This window comes from Budorcas taxicolor, chromosome 15, assembly GCF_023091745.1.
Source record: "Budorcas taxicolor isolate Tak-1 chromosome 15, Takin1.1, whole genome shotgun sequence".
Classification (NCBI taxonomy): Eukaryota; Metazoa; Chordata; class Mammalia; order Artiodactyla; family Bovidae; genus Budorcas; species Budorcas taxicolor.
Window position 1 is genome coordinate 7,736,886 of NC_068924.1, and position 23,392 is coordinate 7,760,277.

General features: G+C 40.8%; 1 protein-coding gene across 1 annotated transcript in view; it reads right to left on the reverse strand.

Moving 5' to 3' along the window:
• ARHGAP42 (Rho GTPase activating protein 42) overlaps nt 1-23,392 on the reverse strand; it is a 340,908-nt gene that overhangs the window by 237,971 nt on the left and 79,545 nt on the right. Inside the window, exon 2 of the mRNA XM_052652801.1 lies at nt 19,815-19,910. Coding sequence (XP_052508761.1) covers nt 19,815-19,910 — 96 coding nt within the window. The remainder of the gene's footprint in view (nt 1-19,814; nt 19,911-23,392) is intronic.

Consider the following 23,392-nt stretch of genomic DNA (forward strand, 5'->3'; position numbering starts at 1 on the left):
GTGTCCATTGCTCCTTGTTGTCCCTGCCTTTTGTCAGTGAGTTTTCCATTAGTCTCTGAGTGCCCATGCCCTGCCTTCTAAATCACTTATTTCAGATAGAGTCTTCAGGACTGTTGCTTGTCTGGTCCAAACCTCTTATGTCAGAACTAAACTGTAACTTTTATGATTTCATTCACATTTAGAAAGGTTCTCTCCTGGTCTATTAAAAAATGCTGATGAAAGCAATTTCTGACTCAACTCTGAACTGGCCAAGACTTCCGTGCTATAATTTATCACATATACACAGTCCAGAATTAACCTCTTATAAAGGCAGCTTCAATCAAGCCTGAAATGTCTCCTGAGAACATGCAAACTAAACTTGAGACTATGTGGCTAAGCCCTCTGTGATATTCTCTGGAAACCAATCCTTGTACTCTGATTAGGAAGGCGCCTTTATGTCTTTTGCACCAATTGGTTCAAATCTATAAACAGGTTAATGCTCACATGGTCATGCACATTTTATCGATCACACAGGGAATGGAGGGTAAAATGAGGTTCATTTTATAGGCAGTTTACAGTAAAATCACTATATTAAAATTAGGTACCTGTATATTAAAAATACTGAAGAAAACTTTTAAGCAATCGCCTTTCTTTTTTTATCTCTACAGCACTTATGGTCAAACTCAATATATGATAAAGTTACATATTTTATCATCTAACTCCTCCAACAAACGGCAAACCCATTAGGGTGGGGATGTTTTCTTTTTCTCTTTTGCACATTGATGGGTCTCCAGTGCCCAAACAGTGTCTAACAAATCACACGTGCTTTACTGAACGAATGGAGAAGTAAACTAACAGTCAAAGTGCATTACCTAGGAGCCAGGCAATCAAATTTCTAATACCTGTGTGACTTTATAAAATCATTTCGCCTAAGTCAACATGAAAAGATCCTGATGCTGGGAAAGACTGAGGGCAGGAGGAGAAGGGGACGACGGAAGATGAGATGGTTGGATGGCATCAGCGACTCAATGGACATGGGTTTGGGTGGACTCCAGGAGTTGGTGATGGACAGGGAGGCCTGGTGTGCTGTGGTTCATGGGGTCGCAAAGAGTCAGACACGACTGAGTGACTGAACTGAACTGAAATCAACATGACCAGATTTAGCTCTCATATTCTCCAAGGTCTTTTTCTACTCTAACATACGAAGCTTGGGATTCTAAGAAACTAAGCTAACATTGCTGTTAGAAGTAGTGTTTTCTGAAAAATTTTTTTAAAAAAAGGTAATAAAAATAGCTTGTGCAACTTCCCACTCTCACATGTACATAAAGAAACTACAAGAATCATCCTAGAACTAAAGAAATGAAGCTCCCAAATAGAAAAATATAAACTACTCCACACTAAGAAGATAATTGTGACACAATATTGTCTTCAAAAGCTGTTTTCAAAGTGGATATAGAATTTACACAGTGGATAAACTCTATTAAGCAAAGCAGAAATTTAACCAACAAAAGTGCAAATTATGCACCTACCATACACATGGGCCATGGCTTACCTTTCTGATACCTGATATTTACCAACATGCAATAAAACATATTTCTGTTATTATGCAAAGAATTATGATGAAAATTTCATCAAGAGTATGCCTTCCTTCAGACTTAAAAGTATAAACTAATCATATGGTTCCAAGGTCACTTTACCAAGGCCATTCTATTCATACTTAAAATAAAAGAAATATACTCCAAAGGTAGTTCTGTGATTCAGTGCAAGTGCATTAAAACAAACCAACCAAGTACTCACATTGTTAAGGTCTAAAGCCAAGCTTCCCATGCCCTATCTTTGTTACCGAGTCCAAAGTCTCTCTGCTTGCTGCAAGACAGGCCAATAAACTGGAAACGAAGTAATGGGGCAAGGGATAATGACTTTATTTAGAAAGTCAGCAGACCGACAAGATGGTAGACTGGGATCAAAAAGTGATCTTATCCGGGTTAGGATGCCAGTATCTTTTATACAAAAGAGAGGGAAGGAGGTAAGGAAGAAAAGTAAAAAGGGCGTTAACAGTGCAAATATGTCCTGGAATAGGCAGACTTGGAATAGGGATGTGTTAAGCTCTTCTTTCTCACAGCCTTTCAGCAGCGGACAGGGCCAAGCTAGTTCCCTGAACAAAGGCACGTCACCATTCAGGCAGAGGGGCACGGTTCCCCGAGGTTGAACGTTATGTATCAGTTCAGTTCAGTCTCTCAATCGTGTCCTACTCCTTGCAACCCCGTGAATCGCAGCGCACCAGGCTTCCCTGTCAGTCACCAACTCCCGGAGTTCACTCAGACTCACGTCCATTGAGTCCACGATGCCATTCATCCATCTCATCCTCGGTCGTCCCCTTCTCCTCCTGCCCCCAATCCCTCCCAGCATGAGTCTCTTCCAATGAGTCAACTCTTAGCATGAGGTGGCCAAAGGACTGGTGTTTCAACTTTGGCATCATTCCTTCCAAAGAAATCCCAGGGCTGATCTCCTTCAGAATGGACTGGTTGGATCTCCTTGCAGCCCAAGGGACTCTCAAGAGTCCTCTCCAACATCACAGTTCAAACTCATCAATTCTTCAGCGCTCAGCCTTCTTCACAGTCCAACTCTCACATCCATATGTGACTACTGGAAAAACCACAGCCTTGACTAGACAGACCTTAGTCAGCAAAGTAATGTCTCTGCTTTTGAATATGCTATCTAGGTTGGTCATAACTTTTCTTCCAAGGAGTAAGCGTCTTTTAACTTCATGGCTATAATCACCATCTGCAGTGATTTTGGAGCCCCCCAAAATAAAAGTCTGACACTGTTTCCACTGTTTCCCCATCTATTTCCCATGAAGTGATGGGACCGGATGCCATGATCTTCATTTTCTGAATGTTGAGCTTTAAGCCAACTTTTTCACTCTTCTCTTTCACTTTCCTCAAGAGTCTTTTTACTTCGTCTTCACTTTGTGCCATAAGGGTGGTGTCATCTGCATATCTGAGGTTATTGATATTTCTCCCAGCAATCTTGATTCCAGATTGTGTTTCTTCCAGTCCAACATTTCTCAGGATGTATTCTGCATATATGTTAAATAAGCAGGATGACAATATACAGCCTTGACGTACTCCTTTTCCTATTTGGAACCAGTCTGTTGTTCCATGTCCAGTTCTAACTGTTGCTTCCTGACCTGCATACAGGTTTCTCCAGAAGTAGGTCAGGTGGTCTGGTATTCCCATCTCTTTCAGAATCTTCCACAGTTTATTGTGATCCACACAGTCAAAGGCTTTGGCATAGTCAATAAAGCAGAAATACATGTTTTTCTGGAACACTCTTGCTTTTTCCATGATCCAGCGGATGTTGGCAATTTGATCTCTGGTTATTCTGCCTTTTCTAAATCCAGCTGGAACATCAGGAAGTTCACGGTTCACGTATTGCTGAAGCCTGGCTTGGAGACTTTTGAGCATTACTTTACTAGCATGTGAGATGAGTGCAATTGTGCGGTAGTTTGAGCATTCTTTGGCATTGCCTTTCTTTGGGATTGGAGTGAAAACTGACCTTTTCCAGTCCTGTGGCCACTGCTGAGGTTTCCAAATTTGCTGGCATATTGAGTGCAGCACTTTCACAGCATCATCTTTCAGGATTTGAAATAGCTCCACTGGAATTCCATCACCTCTACTACCTTTGTTCGTAGTGATGCTTTCTAAGGCCCACTTGACTTCACTTTCCAGGATGTCTGGCTCTAGGTGAGTGATCACACCATCGTGATTGTCCGGGTCATGAAGATCTTTTTTGTATAGTTCTTCTGTGTATTCTTGCCACCTCTTCTTAATATCTTCTGCTTCTGTTACGTCCAGACCATTTCTGTCCTTTATCAAGCCCTTGCATGAAATGTTCCCTTGGTACCTCTAATTTTCTTGAGATCTCTAGTCTTTCCCATTCTGTTCTTTTCCTCTAGTTCTTTGCATTGATCGCTGAAGAAGGCTTTCTTATCTCTTCTTGCTATTCTTTGGAAGTCTGCATTCAGATGCTTATATCTTTCCTTTTCTTTTTCGCTTTTCGCTTCTCTTCTTTTCACAGCTATTAGTAAGGCCTCCCCAGACAGCCATTTTGCTTTCTTTCATTTATTTTCCATGGGGATGGTCTTGATCCCTGTCTCCTGTACAATGTCACGAACCTCAGTCCATAGTTCATCAGGCACTCTATCAGATCTAGGCCCTTAAGTCTATTTCTCACATCCACTGTATAATCATAAGGGATTTGATTTAGGTCATACCTGAATGGTCTAGTGGTTTTCCCCACTTTCTTCAATTTCAGTCTAAACTTGGTAATAAGGAGTTCATGATCTGAGCCACAGTCAGCTCCTGCTCTTCTTTTCGTTGACGGTATAGAGCTTCTCCACCTATGGCTGCAAAGAATATAATCAATCTGATTTCGGTGTTGACCTTCTGGTGATGTCCATGCGTGGAGTCTTCTCTTGTGTTGTTGGAAGAAGGTGTTTGCTATGACCAGTGCATTTTCTTGGCAACACTCTCTTAGTCTTTGCCCTGCTTCATTCCGCATTCCAAGGCCAAATTTGCCTGTTACTCCAGGTGTTTCTTGACTTCCTACTTTTGCATTCCAGTCCCCTATAAGGAAAAGGACATCTTTTTTGGGTGTTAGTTCTAAAAGGTCTTGTAGGTCTTCATAGACTCATTCAACTTCAGCTTCTTCAGCATTACTGGTTGGGGCATAGACTTGGATTACCGTGATATTGAATGGTTTGCCTTGGAGATGAACAGAGATCATTCTATCGTTTTTGAGATTGCATCCAAGTACTGCATTTCAGACTCTTTTGTTGACCATGATGGCTACTCCATTTCTTCTGAGGGATTCCTGCCTGCAGTAGTAGATATAATGGTCATCAGAGTGAAATTCACCCATTCCAGTCCATTTTAGTTCACTGATTCCTAGAATGTCGACGTTCACTCTTGCCATCTCTTGTTTGACCACTTCCAATTTGCCTTGGTTCATGGACCTGACATTCCAGGTTCCTATGCAATATTGCTCTTTACAGCATCAGACCTTGCTTCTATCACCAGTCACATCCACAACTGGGTACTGTTTTTGCTTTGGCTCCATCCCTTCATTCTTTCTGAAGTTATTTCTCCACTGATCTCCAGTAGCATACTGGGCACCTACTGACCTGGGGAGTTCCTCTTTCAGTATCCTATCATTTTGTCTTTTCATACTGTTCATGGCCGGGAGGAGCGACCCCAGGTCCAAGGAGCAGTGGCTGTGCAGGAGACCCTACGGGAGCCATCCCACATTGAAGGTCAGGAAGGGCAGTGGTAGGAGATACTCTTCATCCAAGGTAAAGAACAGCAGCTGCGCCTTGCTTGAGCAGCCGTGAAGAGATACCCCACGCCCAAGGTAAGAGAAACCCAAGTAAGATGATAGGTGTTGCAAGAGGGCATCAGAGGGCAGACACACTGAAACCGTAGTCACAGAAAACTAGTCAATCTAATCACACTAGTACCACAGCCTTGTCTAACTCAATGAAACTAAGCCATACCCCCGGGGCAACCCAAAACGGGCGGGTCATGGTGGAGAGGTCTGACAGAATGTGGTCTACTGGAGAAGGGAATGGCAAACCACTCAGTATTCTTGCCTTGAGAACATTATGTATAGACACCATAATAAAAGCAACAGGAAGCAACAAGGAGTCATAATTTCTTCTTCCCTGTAACATTTTCTCCTGTGCATAAACCCAGAGAAATGGCCAGGTACAACACTGTAAGAAAGTTCTGGGGCAGCCTTCTTCAATGTTCCATAAGGCAGTCAGAGTAATTTTTTTAAATACAAATACAGTGTCATTTCTCCGATTAATGCCAATCAATGGCCTCCTAGCTCTTGTCTACCTGCCCATAACCTTCAAAAAAACACAACCTTTTCCCCCCCTTGGCTGTCTCCTTTCCTTCCCTACACCTTCATTCATCCCTTTGCTAGATTTAAAGTGTTCATCCTATTCCCCTTTAGCTACTTTAAGACTGATTTAAACATCACTTTTCTAAAATGGTTTTCCTTCATCTTACTACTCACCTAACCAGACTTCAGTTCAATTCAGTCACTAAGTCATGTCCAACTCTTCACAACCTCATGGACTGCAGCACACCAGGCCTCCCTGTTCATCACCAACTCTCAGAGCTTGCTCAAACTCAAGTCCATCAAGTCAGTGATGCCGTACAACCATCTCATCCTCTGTCGTCCCCTTCTCCACCACCTTCAATCTTTCTCAGCATCAGGGTCTTTTCCAAGGAGTCAGTTCTTCTCATCAAGTGGCCAAAGTATTGGAGCATCAGATCAGTCCTTCCAATGAATATTCAGGACTGATTTCCTTTAGGATTGACTGGTTTGATCTCCTTGCACTCCAAGGGACTTTCAAAAGTCTCCTCCAACACCACAGTTCAAAAGCATCAATTCTTTGGCACCCAGCTTTCTTTATAGTCCAACTCTCACATCCATACATGACTACTGGAAAAACCATAGCCTTGACTAGATGGACCTTAGTCGGCAAAGTAATGTCTCTGCTTTTGAATATACTATCTAGGTTGGTCATAACTTTTCTTCCAAGTAGCAAGCATCTTTTAACTTCATGGCTGCAGTCACCATCTGCAGTGATTTTGGAGCCCAAGAAAATAAAGTCTCTCACTGATTCCACTGTTTCCCCAACTATTCACCATGAAGTGATGGCACTGATGTCATAATCTTAGTTTTTGAATGTTGAGTTTCAAGGCAGCTTTTTCACTCTCCTCTTTCACTTTCAGCCCTGGTCTATCTTAAATATGTTCTCTTAGCATAATGTAGTTTGCATTTATAGCATTCGACACAATAGTGACTGAACTGTAACTGTTATTTAATGTTGGTCACCCAAGGAAAGGGTTTCCCAGATGACTCACCAAAGCATGTGACTTAAAAGACATGAGTTTGATCCCTGGGTTGGGAAGATCCCCTGGAGAAGGAAATGGCGACCCACTCCAGTACTCTCACCATGAAAATCCTATGGACAGAGGAGCCTAGCAGACTACAGCACACAGGGCGACACACAGTCAGACTCAATTTAAGCAACTTAGCATCCACACATGCATCCAATGAAAACAAATACAAATTACTTAAACCACAGACCGTAACTTAGATGTGGTTAGTACTTGAATATCTAGAGAATAAATAAGTTTCATCAATAGGAAATAGAAGCATGAACAGGTCAAAAAGAATGGAAGAAAGCTACAAAATCAAGTTTCATACTCTAATCTCTGGTTCTTTGGCTGGTTAAAATAATCAGCTAAGGCTGAAAATGGGGTCACCTGTGCAAAACTCCACAAAGCCAAAGCGAAAACAAGCCCAGCGGTGGATGTGACTGGTGATGGAAGTAAAGTCCTATACTGAAAAGAACAATACTGCATAGGAACCTGGAATGTTAGGTCCATGATTCAAGGTAAATTGGAAGTGGTCAAATAGGAGATGGCAAGAGTGAACATTGACATTTTAGGAGTCAGTGAACTAAAATGGACTGGAATGGACAAATTTAACTCAGATGACCATGTAGGCAAGAATCCTTCAGAAGAAATGGAGTAGCCATCACAGTCAACAAAAGAGTCCAAAATGCAATACTTGGGTGCAATCTCAAAAACAAAGGAATGACCTCTGTTTGTTTCCAAGACAAACCATTCAATGTCATGGTAATCCAAGTCTATGCCCCAACCAGTAATGCTGAAGAAGCTGAAGTTGAACAATTCTATGAAGACCTATAAGAACTTTTAGAACTAACACCCAAAAAAGATATCCTTTTCATTATAGGGGACTGGAACGCAAAAATAGGAAGTCAAGAGATACCTGGAGTAACAGGCAAATTTGGCCTTGGAGTACAAAAGGAAGCAAGGCAAAGGCTAACAGATTTGCCAAGAGAACACACTGGTCATAGCAAACATCCTCTTCCAACAACACAAGAGAAGACGCTACACATGGACATCACCAGATGGTCAACACCAAAATCAGATTGATTATATTCTTTGCAGCCAAAGATGGAGAAGCTCTATACAGTCAGCAACAAGAAGACTGGGAGCTGACTGTGGCTCAGATCATGAATTCCTTATTGCCAAAATCAGACTTAAATTGAAAAAAGTAGGGAAAACCACTTTGACCTAAATCAAATCCCTTACAATTATATAGTGGAAGTGACAAATAGATTCAAGGGATTAGATCTGATAGACAGAGTGCCTGAAGAACTATGGACAGAGGTTTGTGACACTGTATAGGAGGCAGCAATCAAGACCATCCCCAAGGGGAAAAAAATGCAAAAGGCAAAATAGTTGTCTGAGGAGGCCTTACAAATAGCTGAGAAAAGAAGAGAGGCAAAAGGCAAAGGAGAAAAGGAAAGAGATAACCATTTGAATGCAGAGTTCCAAAGAATAGCAAGGAGGGATAAGGAAGCCTTCCTCAGTGGTCAACACAAAGAAATAGTGATCAATGCAAACAATAGAATGGAAAAGACTAGAGATCTCTTCGAGAAAATTGGAGCTACCAAGGGAACATTTCATGCAAAGATGAGGATAACAAAGGACAGAAACAGTAAGGACCTAATAGAAGCAGAAGATATTAATAGGTTGCAAGAATACACAGAAGAACTATACAGAAAAGGTCTTAATGACCCAGATAACCAGGATGGTGTGATCACGCACCTAGAACCGGACATCTTGGAGTGTGAAGTCAAGTGGCCCTTAGGAAGCATCACTATGAACAAAGCCAGTGGAGAGGAAAATTCCAACTGAGCTATTTAAAATCCTAAAAGATGATGCTGTGAAAGTGCTGTACTCAATATGCCAACACATTTGGAAAACTCAGCAGTGGCCACAGGACTGGAAAAAGTCAGTTTTCATTCCAATCCCAAAGAAAAGCAATGCCAAAGAATGTTCAAACTACTGCACAATTTCACTCATCTCATGTGCTAGCAAAGTCATGCTCAAAATTCTCCAAGCCAGGCTTCAACAGTACATGAACCGTGAACTTCCAGATGTTTAAGCTGGATTTAGAAAAGGCAGAGGAACCAGAGATCAAATTGCCAACATCTGCTGGATCATAGAAAAACCAACAGATTTCCAGGAAAACATCTATTTCTGCTTTATTGACTATGCCAAAGCCATTTTCTATGTAGATCACAGCAAACTGTGAAAAATTCTTCACGAGATGGAATACCAGTCCACCTTAACCTGCCTCCTGAGAAGTCTGTAGCAGGTCAAGAAGCAACAGTTAGAACCAGACCTGGAACAACAGACTGGTCCCAAATTTGGAAAGGAGTACTTGAAGGCTGTATATTGTCTTCCTGCTTATTTAACTTCTATGCCAGAGTACATCATGCAAAATGCCAGGCTGGATGAAGCACAAGCTGGAATCATGATTGCTAGGAGAAATATCAATAACCCCAGATATACAGATGATACCACCCTCATGGCAGAAAGTGAAGAGGAACTAAAGAGCCTCTAGATGAAAGTGAAAACGCAGAGAGAAAAAGTTGGCTTACAACTCAACATGTAGAAAACTAAGATATGGTATCCGGTCCCATTACTCAATAGTAAAGAGATGGAGAAACAATGGAAACAGTGAGACTTTTTTTGGGTTCCAAAATCACTGCAGATGGTGACTGCAGGCATGAAATTAAAAGACACTTGCTCCTTAGAAGAAAAGTTATGTCACCTAGACAGCATATTAAAAAGCAAAGACATCATTTCACCAACAAATGTCTGTCTAGTCAAGGCTATGGTTTTTCCAGTGGTCATGTATGGATGTGAGAGCTGGACTATAAAGTTGAGCACCAAAGAATTGATGCTTTTCAACTGTGCTGTTGGAAAAGACTCCTGACAGTCCCTTGGACTACAAGGAGACCAAACCAGTCAATCCTAAAGGAAATCAATCCTGACTATTCATTGGAAGGACTGAGGCTGATACTGAAACTCCAATACTTTGGCCACCTGATGTGAAGAACTGACTCCTTGGAAAAGACCCTGATGCTGGGAAAGATTGAAGGCAGGAGGAGAAGGGGACGACAAAGGATGAGATGGTTGGATGGCATCACCGACTCGACAGACATGAGTTTGAGCAAGCTTCTGGAGAAGGAAATGGCAACCCACTCTAGTATTCTTGCCTGGAAAATCCCATGGACAGAAGAACCTAGTAGGCTACAGTCCACAGGGTGCAAAGAGCCAGACATGACTGAGCGACGTCACCTCTATCTTTCTATCTTTCGGGAGCTGGCAATGGACAGGGAATCCTGTTGTCCTGCAGTCCATGGTGTCCCAAAGAGTTGGACATGACTGAGCGATTGAACTGTGCTAACTGTGCAAAACTCCACATCAGCAAGCCAAAACTTAAGTTTCCATGCTGGCTCTCCCAAAAAATAAGGCCTAGGTGAACCAATCACCCTGGCTTGCTCAGCACAAGTTACTTACCAATTTCTAAAAATTCCCTTTGCTCCATATAAAGAAGCTTTTGTGTGTGCATACTAAGTCATGTACAACTTTTTGCAGTCCCATGGACAGTAGCCCACCAGGTTGCTCTGTCTAGGGAATTTTCCAGGTAAGAATATTGGAATAGGGTGCCACTTCCTCCTCCACACATCTCTTGTGTCTCCTGCATTGGCAGGTGGATTCCTTACCACTGCACCACCTAGGAAGCTCCCTACATAAGGAAAGTAATCAGCAAACCTGTAATCACCCTGAAATAAGCCTTTTTTAAGTCATGTTGTCCTCTAAAGAAAAGATACTGCTCCCAGTTTATCCCTTAGTCTGTATACTCCACGAGGGCAAAAGCTCTGACTACTCTTTCACCACCAGGTCACTGGAGATGGGCACAGAGCTGCTCACCTAATAGGTAGTCAGCAAACATTGAATAAACTAAAGAACATTAAAACATTTAGCTCTGGTCCCGATATTTACAAATATTAAGATATGTTTCAAATCATTCTCAATTATATGCAAAAGCTGCATATATGTCTGTGCTATATTTGTGAATAAATACAGTTGACTCTCTGTATCCACAGGTTCAGCACCCTCAGTCAGATTCAACCAACTGTGAACTGAAAATATTTGAGGATATAAAAAATTCCAAAATTTTTCAATAAGCAAAACCTGAATTTACCACTTGCTGGCACCTATCTATATAGCACTTACATCAAAATTACAACTACTTGCGTAGTGTTTATATTGTGTCAGGTATTATAACTAAACTAGAGATAACAAAGTATATACACAAGAGGACTGTGTAAGTTACACGCAAACACTACACCACTTTACATAAGGGGCTTGAGCATCTAAGAATTTTGGTATCCATGAAAGCTCCTGAAACCAACCCTTTAAGGGATGGCTATATATAAACTATTTTCTCTCTCAAAATTTAGTTTATTACCATGCTGAAAAGAATCATCTAGATATATGCAAATATGTACATATTTTATTTTTTAACATATGATCCTAAAATTTTATTTATGTACCTTAAAGTTATTTGTTTCTATAAACACTTACTAGATTTTCCAGGTGGATTTTTATGCAATAAATATTTAGTAAGCTTCTGCTACAAACAAGGTGCTAAAGAATTTTGCAGGAATCTAAATGTGAGAAAACTTTCTGAACTCAAGGAGCATATAATTTGCTGGAGAAGATAAGAGACTTGTGTTTTCTGTAAAAAAGCCAACCACTTTTTGTTTAGTAGAACAAATCACAGAAGACAGAAAGGGGTTCTAATGTACATCAGTAAATTAAAAGACAAATTTTTTTCTTTCAGATGTGCCTTTTAACATGAAAAGTTTCTCTTTTTTATTTCAGATTCTGGAAAAACAATCTAAGCCTTTGAATTTCAAATTAAATCAAATAAAGTTCTTTAAAATATAGAGATATTATGATGAAAACATCTCTCTAAAATGGCATGTTTTTTTAAAGACAGGAACTCCACCTGAAATGTGCAACTTTCCCAGCTGTTTCAATCCTTAATTGTGGGTGGTTTCTGTGTGGGTGCAAAAATAAGGGTGGTAAAAGAAAATGGAAAACAATAATTCAATTGTCCAACTGAGAGCCATAAAAAGTCAAATATGCTTTCTCCACAGAGTTCAAAAGAAAATGTTATTTATATAAACAATTTAGGCATTTGGAAATGTTCCACTTTAATAGAGGACTTCCTGATTTATATAACCACATTTAAGTGGGTTGTAATGAAGGTCTGTAATAACTGATGGATTTTCTTTTGACTCAGCAAATGAGAAGGTAATTTGTTTCCTAGAATTTAATAAAATCGCAGGGTTTTGTTTTTTTTTTTAAGAGTTCACTTGTGGTTGGTAATGGCATTGTCTCTGGTTTGCTAACTTTTTCCTAAGAGAGGCCCAAGAAGAGTTTCAGGCCATGCTCTACCTTATGCATCCTGCCATCATCAGATAATAGTGATCTCTATGGATGAAGAGTTATAGCTCATAACTGAATCCTTAGGAAAATCTTTACAGAAGCATTTTCAATTTTGTAGCTTAATAACTGAATTTTACTAGTTTAACTTGAAGAAAATAGGTGTGTTTTTTTCTTAGCTAAAATCATTTATGATTTATGTTTTATTGTTTAAGTGAATTTCCTGAGATTTATAAATATATTGATCCTTTTTAACCTGAAATATAGGTTACTATTTCTCAAAGTGTTTCTATTCTATAAAGGAATCCTCTCAAAACACACAAAGAAAACTGTTTGCATACCACCCACACTAGACCATATTCTTGTTTATCACTTGGAAAATTTGATCAAACACTAACTTTCCATGAGACCTAACAGATGCATTCTCAAAGGCAATGGATGTATTTGATAAAGATTTATGCATTTGCCCCCAGCCTGCAATGCAGGAGACCTGCGTTCAATCCCTGGGTCTGGAAGATCCCCTGGAAAAGGGAATGGCTACTCACTGCAGGATTCTTGCCTGAAGAATTCCATGGACAGAGGAACCTGGCAGGCTACAATCTATGGAGTTGCAAAAAGTCTAACACAACTAAGCAAAAAGCACAATTCCTCTAACAAGGAAAATGAAAATAATTTTCAAATACTTCCCTGAAAAATGTCTTCTACTTCACACCCTCTGAGAAGGCATTAATGATCAGTTTCAGGCTTCTGTTCGTATTCTCAGGCAATTTCACTTAATCACTGTGTTATACTGGTGCACACTTAGCTTCAGAAAAGTAATCTAACAACAAATATTTGCACCTGGGTAAAACACTGTTTGCTCAGGAAGATACAATAAAGTCCCTGTGACATAAAAGGTCAGTATTTTAAATTCGTCTCCTATAATCTTAATTTTCAGTGCAGTCTCTTAAAGCCAGAAAATAATTCAAAATATAAGGCACACTCCAGCCAATTCAGTATAGAAAACTTAAGAGTTCAAGTTACCAACTGTCAGTATGTACACATATGATTCACATGTAGACTTTCATGTAAAAGGGCTTTTAAAAAATATATTATGCTCTTCATTCTAAGAACTATTAAGCACTCACCACTGTTATGGCTATGTCTGCATATCTGCATTCAAAACAGAGACCTGAACACAGACACATGAGTTATGTCAGACCTATCTGGACAATTATTATGAAATATATTTTGATCTGAATCACCTACTTGATGGCCTCATTTCTCCACTCAGAGTTAAGAGCAATAACCTTAGTTGACAAGAGGTTGGATGTTGCCTGTCTGTCTCTACCACAGGAATTTTCTCTTTAGGTGTGTCTAAAGGAGTAAGTCCCCACCTAAAATATTTACTAGCAAACTGCCTCTCCTTCTTGGTAAATGTTTAATCTCTTGAGTGCAAAGGTCATATGGATGGGCCAGGACTTTCCTGAGCACTGCAATAGGCCATCACAGAACATCATTAACCAAGCTGTTTATAACAAACCACAACTGGACTTTCCAATAGTTTCCAAGATTACATAGAATGAATGAGCTTTGCTTCATATTAATGACTAATATTTTTACTGGCACTAATTCAGCATGACTAACAATATTTGATTTTTATTTGATTTTGTTTTTAATCTAGACTTCTTTTAAGACTTGGTTAAAAGTGTTTCCAAACTATAGGCACTGAGTAGGCAGGAAAAAATATATAGTCACTTGCAAGCCCCAAACTTGGTATGGACATAAATTCTGAAGTGATATACTAAGATTTACAGACCTTTATTATCCCATATTCTAAAGTGCTAAATTAACCAAGTAAAAACCACCACCTCAGACAGATTCACAGTAATATCTTTGAGCTTCTACTTGCTTGAATGAACCACTATAGAGTTTTCAAAAGAATAGTGTTTTTATGTTCTGTAGAGAGTATTTTATTAACTACTAGTAGTAAGGTTTTAGGGATGGACACATAACATCATCAGTTTCCAGGTATGTACCAGGGTTAATGCAGCAGGTATTATCTTCTGTATAATTATGGTTATACAATAGAAACATTTTGTATCCAGTCTGCCCCAGTGGTAAAGAATCTGCTTGCCAATGCAGGACACACAGGTTCAAATCCTGGTCCAGGAAAATACCGTGGAGAAGGAAATGGCAAATGGTATTCTTGCCTGGGAAATCCCATGGATAGAGGAGCCTGGGGTCACAAAGAGAGACTACACAACAACTAACCATATAAGTATGTTATTTGAGGAGCACTGACTGTTCCGACAGTTTGTGATCACTCTTCTCTCTTCCATCATCAGTTTCTAAGCCCCAAGTGTCCAGCTAATCAAGTCCTAACTTATTTCTAACTCAGCGTCTTTCCTAAGTCCAGAAAAACAAAGCAGCATAAAAAGTGGACAATTAGAACAGCTGCCGGAAGTTAAGCTGGATGGCCTCCCATTGGGCCAGCGCCGTGGTGGGCAGATAAAAGGAAGCAATCAAATGCTCAGAGGCAGCTCAACCATCCTCAGAGGGAGGAGGACTTGCTTCTTGCTGCTCTAGGATGAGAAGGCGGTGTTCCAGGTAGAGTGCAGGGTGCTGTGCTGCTTAGGACTTCAGTTCTGGAAACAACTGACCTGTTCTGTGAGCCACAGGAATTCCCCACTGGGTCCCAGACGACTAATCCCATTTTGCTTCCTTCCGAGCCAGCAATGTCTCACTGGCACCAAGAAAACAAACAAACAAACCGGCAAGCAAAAAGCCAGAAGGCTGGGAACAGATGGGGACAGCTGAAGAGTGGGTCTGATTTACGGGACAGACACAGGCCCACGGGTCTCAAGAACTCCCGGAACAGCTTGCACAGGTTCACTTGTGACCCTGACACAGTAACAGCACTCTCTTTTCCTTACTTTGCTCAAAATCTGTTTTTCACTTTATTCTACTATAAGCACACTGAAAGCAGACATCTTACTCATCTTCCACCCACTCTCACCACCATAACTTGTACACAGAAAAGTCCACAAATGTCTTTATAAGCGATTTTTCAGAGACCCTGCTTGCTTATAAAAGAGGAGCTTTTTTGTAAGTCACTGTTTGCAGTGATTGTAGGTGATCATTCTAAGTCTCAAGGCTGCTCTGGCTGAGGACATTGTGACTATTACTCATCGCGAACCTTCACAGCTGTCCCCACTTCACGCCTCTTTCATTAAGTCAGAAGAATAAACAAGAACCTGAAACTAGGGCTTCAACAAGCTGTTTTAAAGGCAGCCGAAATTTTGCATCTTTCCATGTGGAACTGGAGCTGACAAATGTAAGGCTAGTTCTTTCACTCCATCCACACCGGCCTTAGCCATTATCCTCAGGGATACATTCCTAGATCACTGTCCTTGGTACACAGCTGTGGTAGCCTCACAGTCTTTTACTTTCTGTTATATATTAGGTATTTTTAACAATTTACAGTGCATTTGGTGGTGCAGTAAAAGGATAAAAAGTGCTGAATGGTGAGGATATGGGAATATATCTATATTTTTACAATAGTTTCGGAGATAATTTTTGTTCAGTGCTCTAAGTTAAGTTTTCCTATCAAAGCATTGGTGTTTAAATCAGATTCCCAGTAGGAGCTAAATAAGTCTCTTAATTTAAAAATAGTGAGCAATAATATCTTTCCCCTATATAGTATTCACCTTCCATTTGTCCAGCTTGGATCTAGTTCCAAAAAGCCCTGAAAGCATTGGAATTTAATATTCATTGCCTATCACAGTCTTCACTTCCCTGGTGGTTCAGTGGTAAAGAATCCTCATGCCAATGCAGGAGATGCAAGTTCGATACCAGGAAGATCCCCTGGAGGAGGGCATGGCAACCTACTCCAGTCTTCTCTCCTAGAGAATTCCATGGACAGAGGAGCCTCACAGACTACAGTCAATGGGGTCACAAACAGTCGAACACGACTTAGAGACTGAACAATCATAAGCCTTCACATAGTGATCAATTCACACCTTTCCAATCTAAACTGCAAGAGCCAAAATAATAACATCCATTCAGTCAAAGCGCAAACAGACAGAGCACAGTTGAGATATCAAGTTCACCACGACCAGGGAAAACTGCCTACTATCGACCCACCTGCAAGGTTGAAAAGTGTAGTGATTAAAGTCCCCTACCTCTGCTGTTACACCGTATGGCTTCAAAAAAGTTTTTTAAGTAAGAAACTTAATGGAAATTATGAAGAAATGACTTAGCAGCAGCAGCAGCAGTATTTTTGTACTGTTAAAAAGTAAAAGACCCACTAGAAGCAACCTGAGTGTACCAGAGTATTTCATAAATTCATGTATAAAAATCTATGTAATATTTTAAAATCATAAAATGAAAAAGTATAATACCTACAAAAAATCCAGAAGTATTCGCTATAAATCTCTTTATAAAGAAATACATTGTATATAATATATAGCTATATGCAGTATAACTATATATGATTATATTAGAAAAAGATACACATAAATGAAAAAATAAAGTTTATAGGCAAATTTATGTCATTTATTCAACAATTTAACCAAGAGTTTACCAAGAGTCAGACCCTGGATCAGGTGCTAAAGTGAAATGACTGAAAGAAAAATAAACAAAGGAAAAGATCTGGCCTCTGCCTTCTTGCACTTTACAGTCTCATTCAGTTCAGTTCAGTTCAGTCGCTCAGTTATGTCCAGCTCTTTGCAACCCCAAGGACTGCTGCATGCCAGGCCTCCCTGTCTATCACCAAATCCTGGAGCTTACTCAAACTCATGTCCATTGAGTCAGTGATGCCATCCAACCATCTCATCCTCTGTCGTCCCCTTCTGCTCCCGCCTTCAATCTTTCCCAGCATCAGGGTCTTCAATGAGTCAGTTCCTCACATCAGGTGGCCAGAGTATTGGAGTTTCAGCTTCAGCATCAGTCCTTCCAATGAATATTCAGGACTGATTTCCTTTACGATGGACTGGTTGGATCTCCTTGTAGTCTAAGGGACTCTCAACAGTCTTCTCCAACACCACAGTTCAAACGCATCAATTCTTCGGTGCTCAGCTTTCTTTATGGTCCAACTCTCACATCCATACATGACTACTGGAAAAACCATAGCTTTGACTAGATGGTCCTTTGTTGGCAAAATAATGTCTCTGCTTTTTACAGTCTCATTACTAAGTGGAAATAACTGCCATTATATGAGTATGTGGGTGTTCTTTTTTCTAAATAACAATGCTACTATAGTAACATTTTAGTAATACAGTCTAAGCTTTTGTCTCTGAGCTGTGTGTTACAAAACCTATGTTGGGGGCTAGACACTTATGATAGAGACGTCATGAAGTGACACACAGGATGATGCCATCGTTCCGGCTGTGGGTGTCACGTGACCCCTGACGCATCCTGCCCCACTCGCCTGTAAATAGGAAGTCACATGGCCAGGGGTCCACCTGGCAGCCCTCTCCTCCTTCTGGGAGGCTCCCTACCTACACCTCCCCCAAGTCAGGCTTAGCCACCCTCCTCCACAAACCTGAGGGTGGAGGGAGCCCCTGGCAATCCTAACACCAGCCACCTCCACACCCCGAGTACCAAATGTTCCCAAAGGGGTGGGCAAAGAATCAACTGCCTGGCAGGGACCTCTGCAAGAGCCCAGCCTGGCCACGCAGGGTCCATACGACGTGAACCACACAGTAGGAGCTGCATGTCTGCGGACGGGCAGGTGACTTCTCCAGAAGGGACCTTCGTGACTGTCACAAGCTAAAGCTGCCTGAGGAATCAGAAACTCTTCCGCTTTTCTTCTTGAGAGCCCTTTCCTTTCACAGTGGGGTTTGGACTTGATACTTTAGGTTTTCAAAAACAATAAAAATATTGAGAAATATGTATATACCTGACAAAACTATAAAAGAAAAAGAAAATTCAGAAGAAGGAGAGAAATAAGATTGTGGGGAAGCGTGTCAGGGATTTCAAAGTCCTGCTACTCAAAGAGAGGTCCATGCACCAGCCTTCAAGTGTGTCAGAAATGCAGAAACCACACTCCACCTGAGATCTTCTGAATTACAGTTAGCATTTAATGATATAACCAGGTGTATCATACACATATTACAGTTCAGGAGTCTATTGTAAATCCTTACAATATTCTATTTTTATCTGGAATGTGAGTAAATTGATATATTATTCTCTAAAATGTATACACATATTTTATACAGTCTCCTGACTGCCTTGAAAATCCCATAGACAGAGGATCCTGGTGGGCTGCAGTCCATGGGGTCACAAAGAGACCGACACGACTGAAGCCACTCGGCACAGCTGACTGCCTGACTCTAACCCAACCTACAGATTGACCCCATATCTACAAACTGACAAATAGGGATTATTAAAATGTGGGGGAAAGAATGCTACATGAACCAGACCTTCAACCAGTAAAAACTCAGCTACAGATACAACTTGAGATCACAAAACCCAACCTTTTCACTAATGGGAAATGAAACCACCCGATTCAGGAAGGGGCATGCTTTCACCAGGGCTGGACTGCTAAATATGAGGGAAAACCAGATTAAGTCTCAAGTCTCCTGATCTCAGTAATGTTCTCTGTTCTACACTAATACTGGCTAACACATCATGACTAATACTGTTTTCTTTATAAAGAAATACTGAAGTTAAAAGAGAAATCAGTAGTAAGATTTTAAAAAGTGCGATAATTCTTAAACTAATACCTTGTATATTTAATAGTAGATAACCAATATGTATTTGTTTGAATGAATGATTTACTTTTGTTTTCCTTTCTTTTTTGCTACAACCCGCTGCTGTGGGATCTTAGTTCCTAAACCAGATATTGAACCAGGCCCTGGGCAATGAGAATGAAGAGTCTTAACCACTGGACTGCCCAGGAATTCCCTGAATGATTCACTTTTAGGCAAGAAAAAAGGATGTTATCCATATCTTCTCAAAGGGCTGAGCTGAATTATACAATGATTAATTTCCTTATGGAGAAAACCACAGACCTCAATTTTAAAACAATTTATAACACTCTTCCACAGCAACCAAAAATCACCCTTACACTTTTGTCAAAGTCAGAATATTTGACATACTTAGTAATTGGTCGGAGAAGGCAATGGCAACCCACTCCAGTATTCTTGCCTGGAAAATCCCACGGACGGAGGAGCCTGGTAGGCTGCAGTCCATGGGGTTACGAAGAGTCGGACACTTACTGAGTGACTTCACTTTCACTTTTCACTTTCATGCATTGGAGAAGGAAGGGCTGCCGTCTATGGGGTCGCACAGAGTTGGACACGACTGAAGCGACTTAGCAGCAGCAGCAGCAGTATTTGGGTGTATGTTATCTGTTTGATTTCAATGAAGTTATTATCTGAAGTAAGACTTTTAAAATTATTACTTAGGATATTGAAAAACAGCAGTACTTACCAATACTAATTTCATCATCTGTTTCAGCATCACCGATACATTCAAACTGGAAATCCTGCAGCGACTGGGAAAATTTCTGTACTGCCATAGACAGATCTGTAATTAAAAGTTTAAAAACTTCAGTTTAAAAAAAATCCTAAGGTGAAGATACCATGAAATACTCAAGATTTTCCACATGTATTTATATACTTTTGGTGCTAATGCTATATTAACCAGAATCTTTTTCAATACCAGCTTGACAAATTTAAACAAAATTTAAAGAGACTACAAAAGAAATGCTTTAGGGATTAGATCTGTTCTGCTTCCAAAGGAGATCTGCCCATTTAAAAAAGTTTTGGTACTAGTTGTGCATTATCTGGAAGTCAATCTCCCAAAGTTTTTATCAAAGAATTACCATTCACTACAAATGGACCATTTTTGTTAAAAAAAAAAAAAAAAAAAAAAGAAGAAGAAGAAGAAGGAAAGAATTCTACTGGGGTTACTACTGGTGGGGAGGAAGCATTGAATCTTTGATTAGAAAGTGTCGCTGATGTTATTCTACACAGACTGTGGAGGAGATAGGGCATGTGCTTTTACCAATAAACACATTCTCCTTGTAAGTTGAAAGTACATCTGAAAAGTTGTTTACAAATAACCTTGTGATTTATAGGAGACCTCATGTTAAACATACTCCTCAGTCCTGACTTCAGTCTGAACAAAGTCCAGAGAGTAACTAAATCCAGAAGAAGAAGAATGCTTTATTCATCGAGAGAATAAAGAAAAGCCCAGAATAATGAGAAGTAAATCCCTGGGAGGCAAAAGCCTAGGATGCACCCTAACAGAGACTAAGAATGCAGATGCTGGAGCCAGGCAGCCTGGGTTGAAATCCAAGTCCTGCCATTTACTCATTATGTGACCTTGGGCAAATTTCTTAAACTCCTCTGGGCCTCTGTTTCCTCATCTATAAAGAGTGAACAACAGTGGTATAACCACTTTATAGGGTTCTTTTGAGGATTAATTAACATAACACTTGCAAAGCGTTTAGAACAGAGTCTAACAATAAGCACTATTTATGTTTGTTCACTAAAATTAAAAATCAACCTGACAGTGCAGCATCAGGGCAGCTTGAAAGGTCCCTCCTTTCAGGGCTACTGTGATCATCCATACTAATCCTTCACAGAAGTCTGTGCCAGTAGGAAAACTCATTTTTCTAGAAGTCACTCTGGTGGTAGTGGTTTAGTTGCTAAGTCATGTCTGACTCTTTGTGACCCCATGGACTGTAGCCCACCAGGCTCCTCTGTCCATGGAATTTCCCAGGCAAGAATACCGGAGTGAGTTGCCATTTCTTTCTCCAGGGAATCTTCTTGACCCAGGGATCCAACCCACGTCTCCTGCACTGCAGGCAGATTCTTTACAGTTGAGCCACCAGGGAAGCCCATTGAACACAGCTGTTATACATCAAATGATATGAGATACAGAAAGGTGAACAGATGGGAACACATCACATATGTGTGATTTTTGCCTGTTAGAAACTTAAGAGGAACATATATCCATATTAGTCACAAAGTCAATTTTCTATACAAAGGCATCTCATACGTGTTGAGGTAATTTGGTGAAGTTTTATTCTGATTTCAAAACAAGACTTCACAGTGGAAACGGCCATCACTCTACACTTCATTTAATGTTATCTCCTGGGGTTCATATCTGCCACCTTGAATGCTTACCATTGAACTCAAGCAGTCACACCTGACGAAGACCCTCTCCTTGACCAGTCTTCAGTCAGGCTCCTCGGAGCCTCCTTCTAGTCCAGGCCTCTACCTAGGCTCCCTATCCTCACTGTGCCTACCTATCCTAGTTTTAGCACAGATTCTGCCAAGTCAGTGTAGACAGATTCCTGACCTGATATCTGACCAAGTTCCTCACCCCACCTGTGATACTAAAGTCCTCGACCTGCCTCCACCAAGAACTCTCCAACCCTTTACATCTTCTCTTAGTGATTTTCCATCCACTGACAGGGCCCACCACCCAAAGGGTTCCTTGGCTGCATAAATCCTCATTTGCTCCTGTTGCATTCAGAGCTGAACCTGAACCCTTTCCGCTACTGTAACACTCTTGATATCTATAGCAAGTCCTGAGTAAAGTCCTCCTTACCACTGTAAATAGTATTGGAATCTTTTTTTTTTCTTTAAGAGAAGAACTGTGGCCTGGTGTCTAGGCCTGACACCAGAACTTAACTGTAAAAACCCACCACTCAGAAACCTCAAGCCCACTTACCAATCACAGTAAGGGCCCACAGAAGACTAGGTCTCCAAACACGAAGGTCACTTAATGCCCCCTGTGAACCCAGAAATTACCAACACCCCCACCACCACCAATTCTGAAGACCATAGGCCTTGAGCCTCAGAGAGGCTTTTAACACACACACACACATAAGCATGAGAGACTGAGATTTTCTTAAATCTTGTTTGAAAAAATAAATCATGCTCTGGAAAGAGGGTGTTACTACTCACAAACTAACCCTTCTCCCCAAGAAGGTTTGTGGCCAGCTGCACATCTACCTAAGAAGTTTTCTGAATTTAATGGAATGGAACAGTCTGTCTACCAGCTTAAGAACGGTCCTGCTTTGGGTTCTCAGGAAAAAAAACTGGAAAGAGCCTCCCTAGTGGATTGTTAGTCAATGAGGAAAACAAAGGCTTCATCAGAACTAGACCTTCCGTGCTAGCTGTGAGACCTTAGGCAATCACTCATCCTTCACAAGGCATGTTTTTCTCACCTTTGCAACAAAGGAGCAATATGGATCTCAGAGGTTGTTATAAACATGAAGTGAGGTCTGTGCCTGGTACATATTAGACAACTTGCTGCTGCTGCTGCTAAGTCACTTCAGTCGTGTCCAACTCTGCAACCCTGTGGACAGGAGTCCACCAGGCTCCTCTGTCCACAGGATTCTCCAGGCAAGAATATAGGAGCGGGTTGCCATGTTCTTCTCCCCAGGCAACTTAATAAATGTCATCAATTGTTATCTTTCAAGCTCAGCTCAAAAGGTGAGAGAGTCAAGTGATTTTTCGGACAGAAAGGGGCTTCCCTAGTGGCTCAGCAGAAAAGAATCCACCTTACAATGCAGGAGATACAGGAGACTCGGGTTCAGTCTCTGGGTCAGGAAGATCCCCTGCAGAGGGTATGAATGGACAGAGGAGTCCATAGGTTTGCAAAGAGTGGGACACAACTGAAGCTACTGAGTATGCACACAACAGACAAAAGGGACCCATGCGTGCAAAGGTATGCAGTTACCTGACATTACATAGCTCTGGCTAAGGGTAAAGAAATCTTAACACCTGTATCAAATGTTCTGAGAAGACACACACACACAACAAATCAAAGCTGTATGCAGGCTGAAAAATTATCCTAGGAGTCTGATTTGTTGTGTTCCTGAGACACTGGGACTTGAAGTCATAGATGGAATTCCTACAGCAGAGAAGGGGTAGTGGGTAATATGGGTGCATCAGGAAGCTTAGAAATCTTGGAACAGATAGCCTTCCTTCTCTCCCCTCATCACAAGTTCCTGTGCGTATCCCGGCAAACTCAAGGAGCTACCTGGAAGT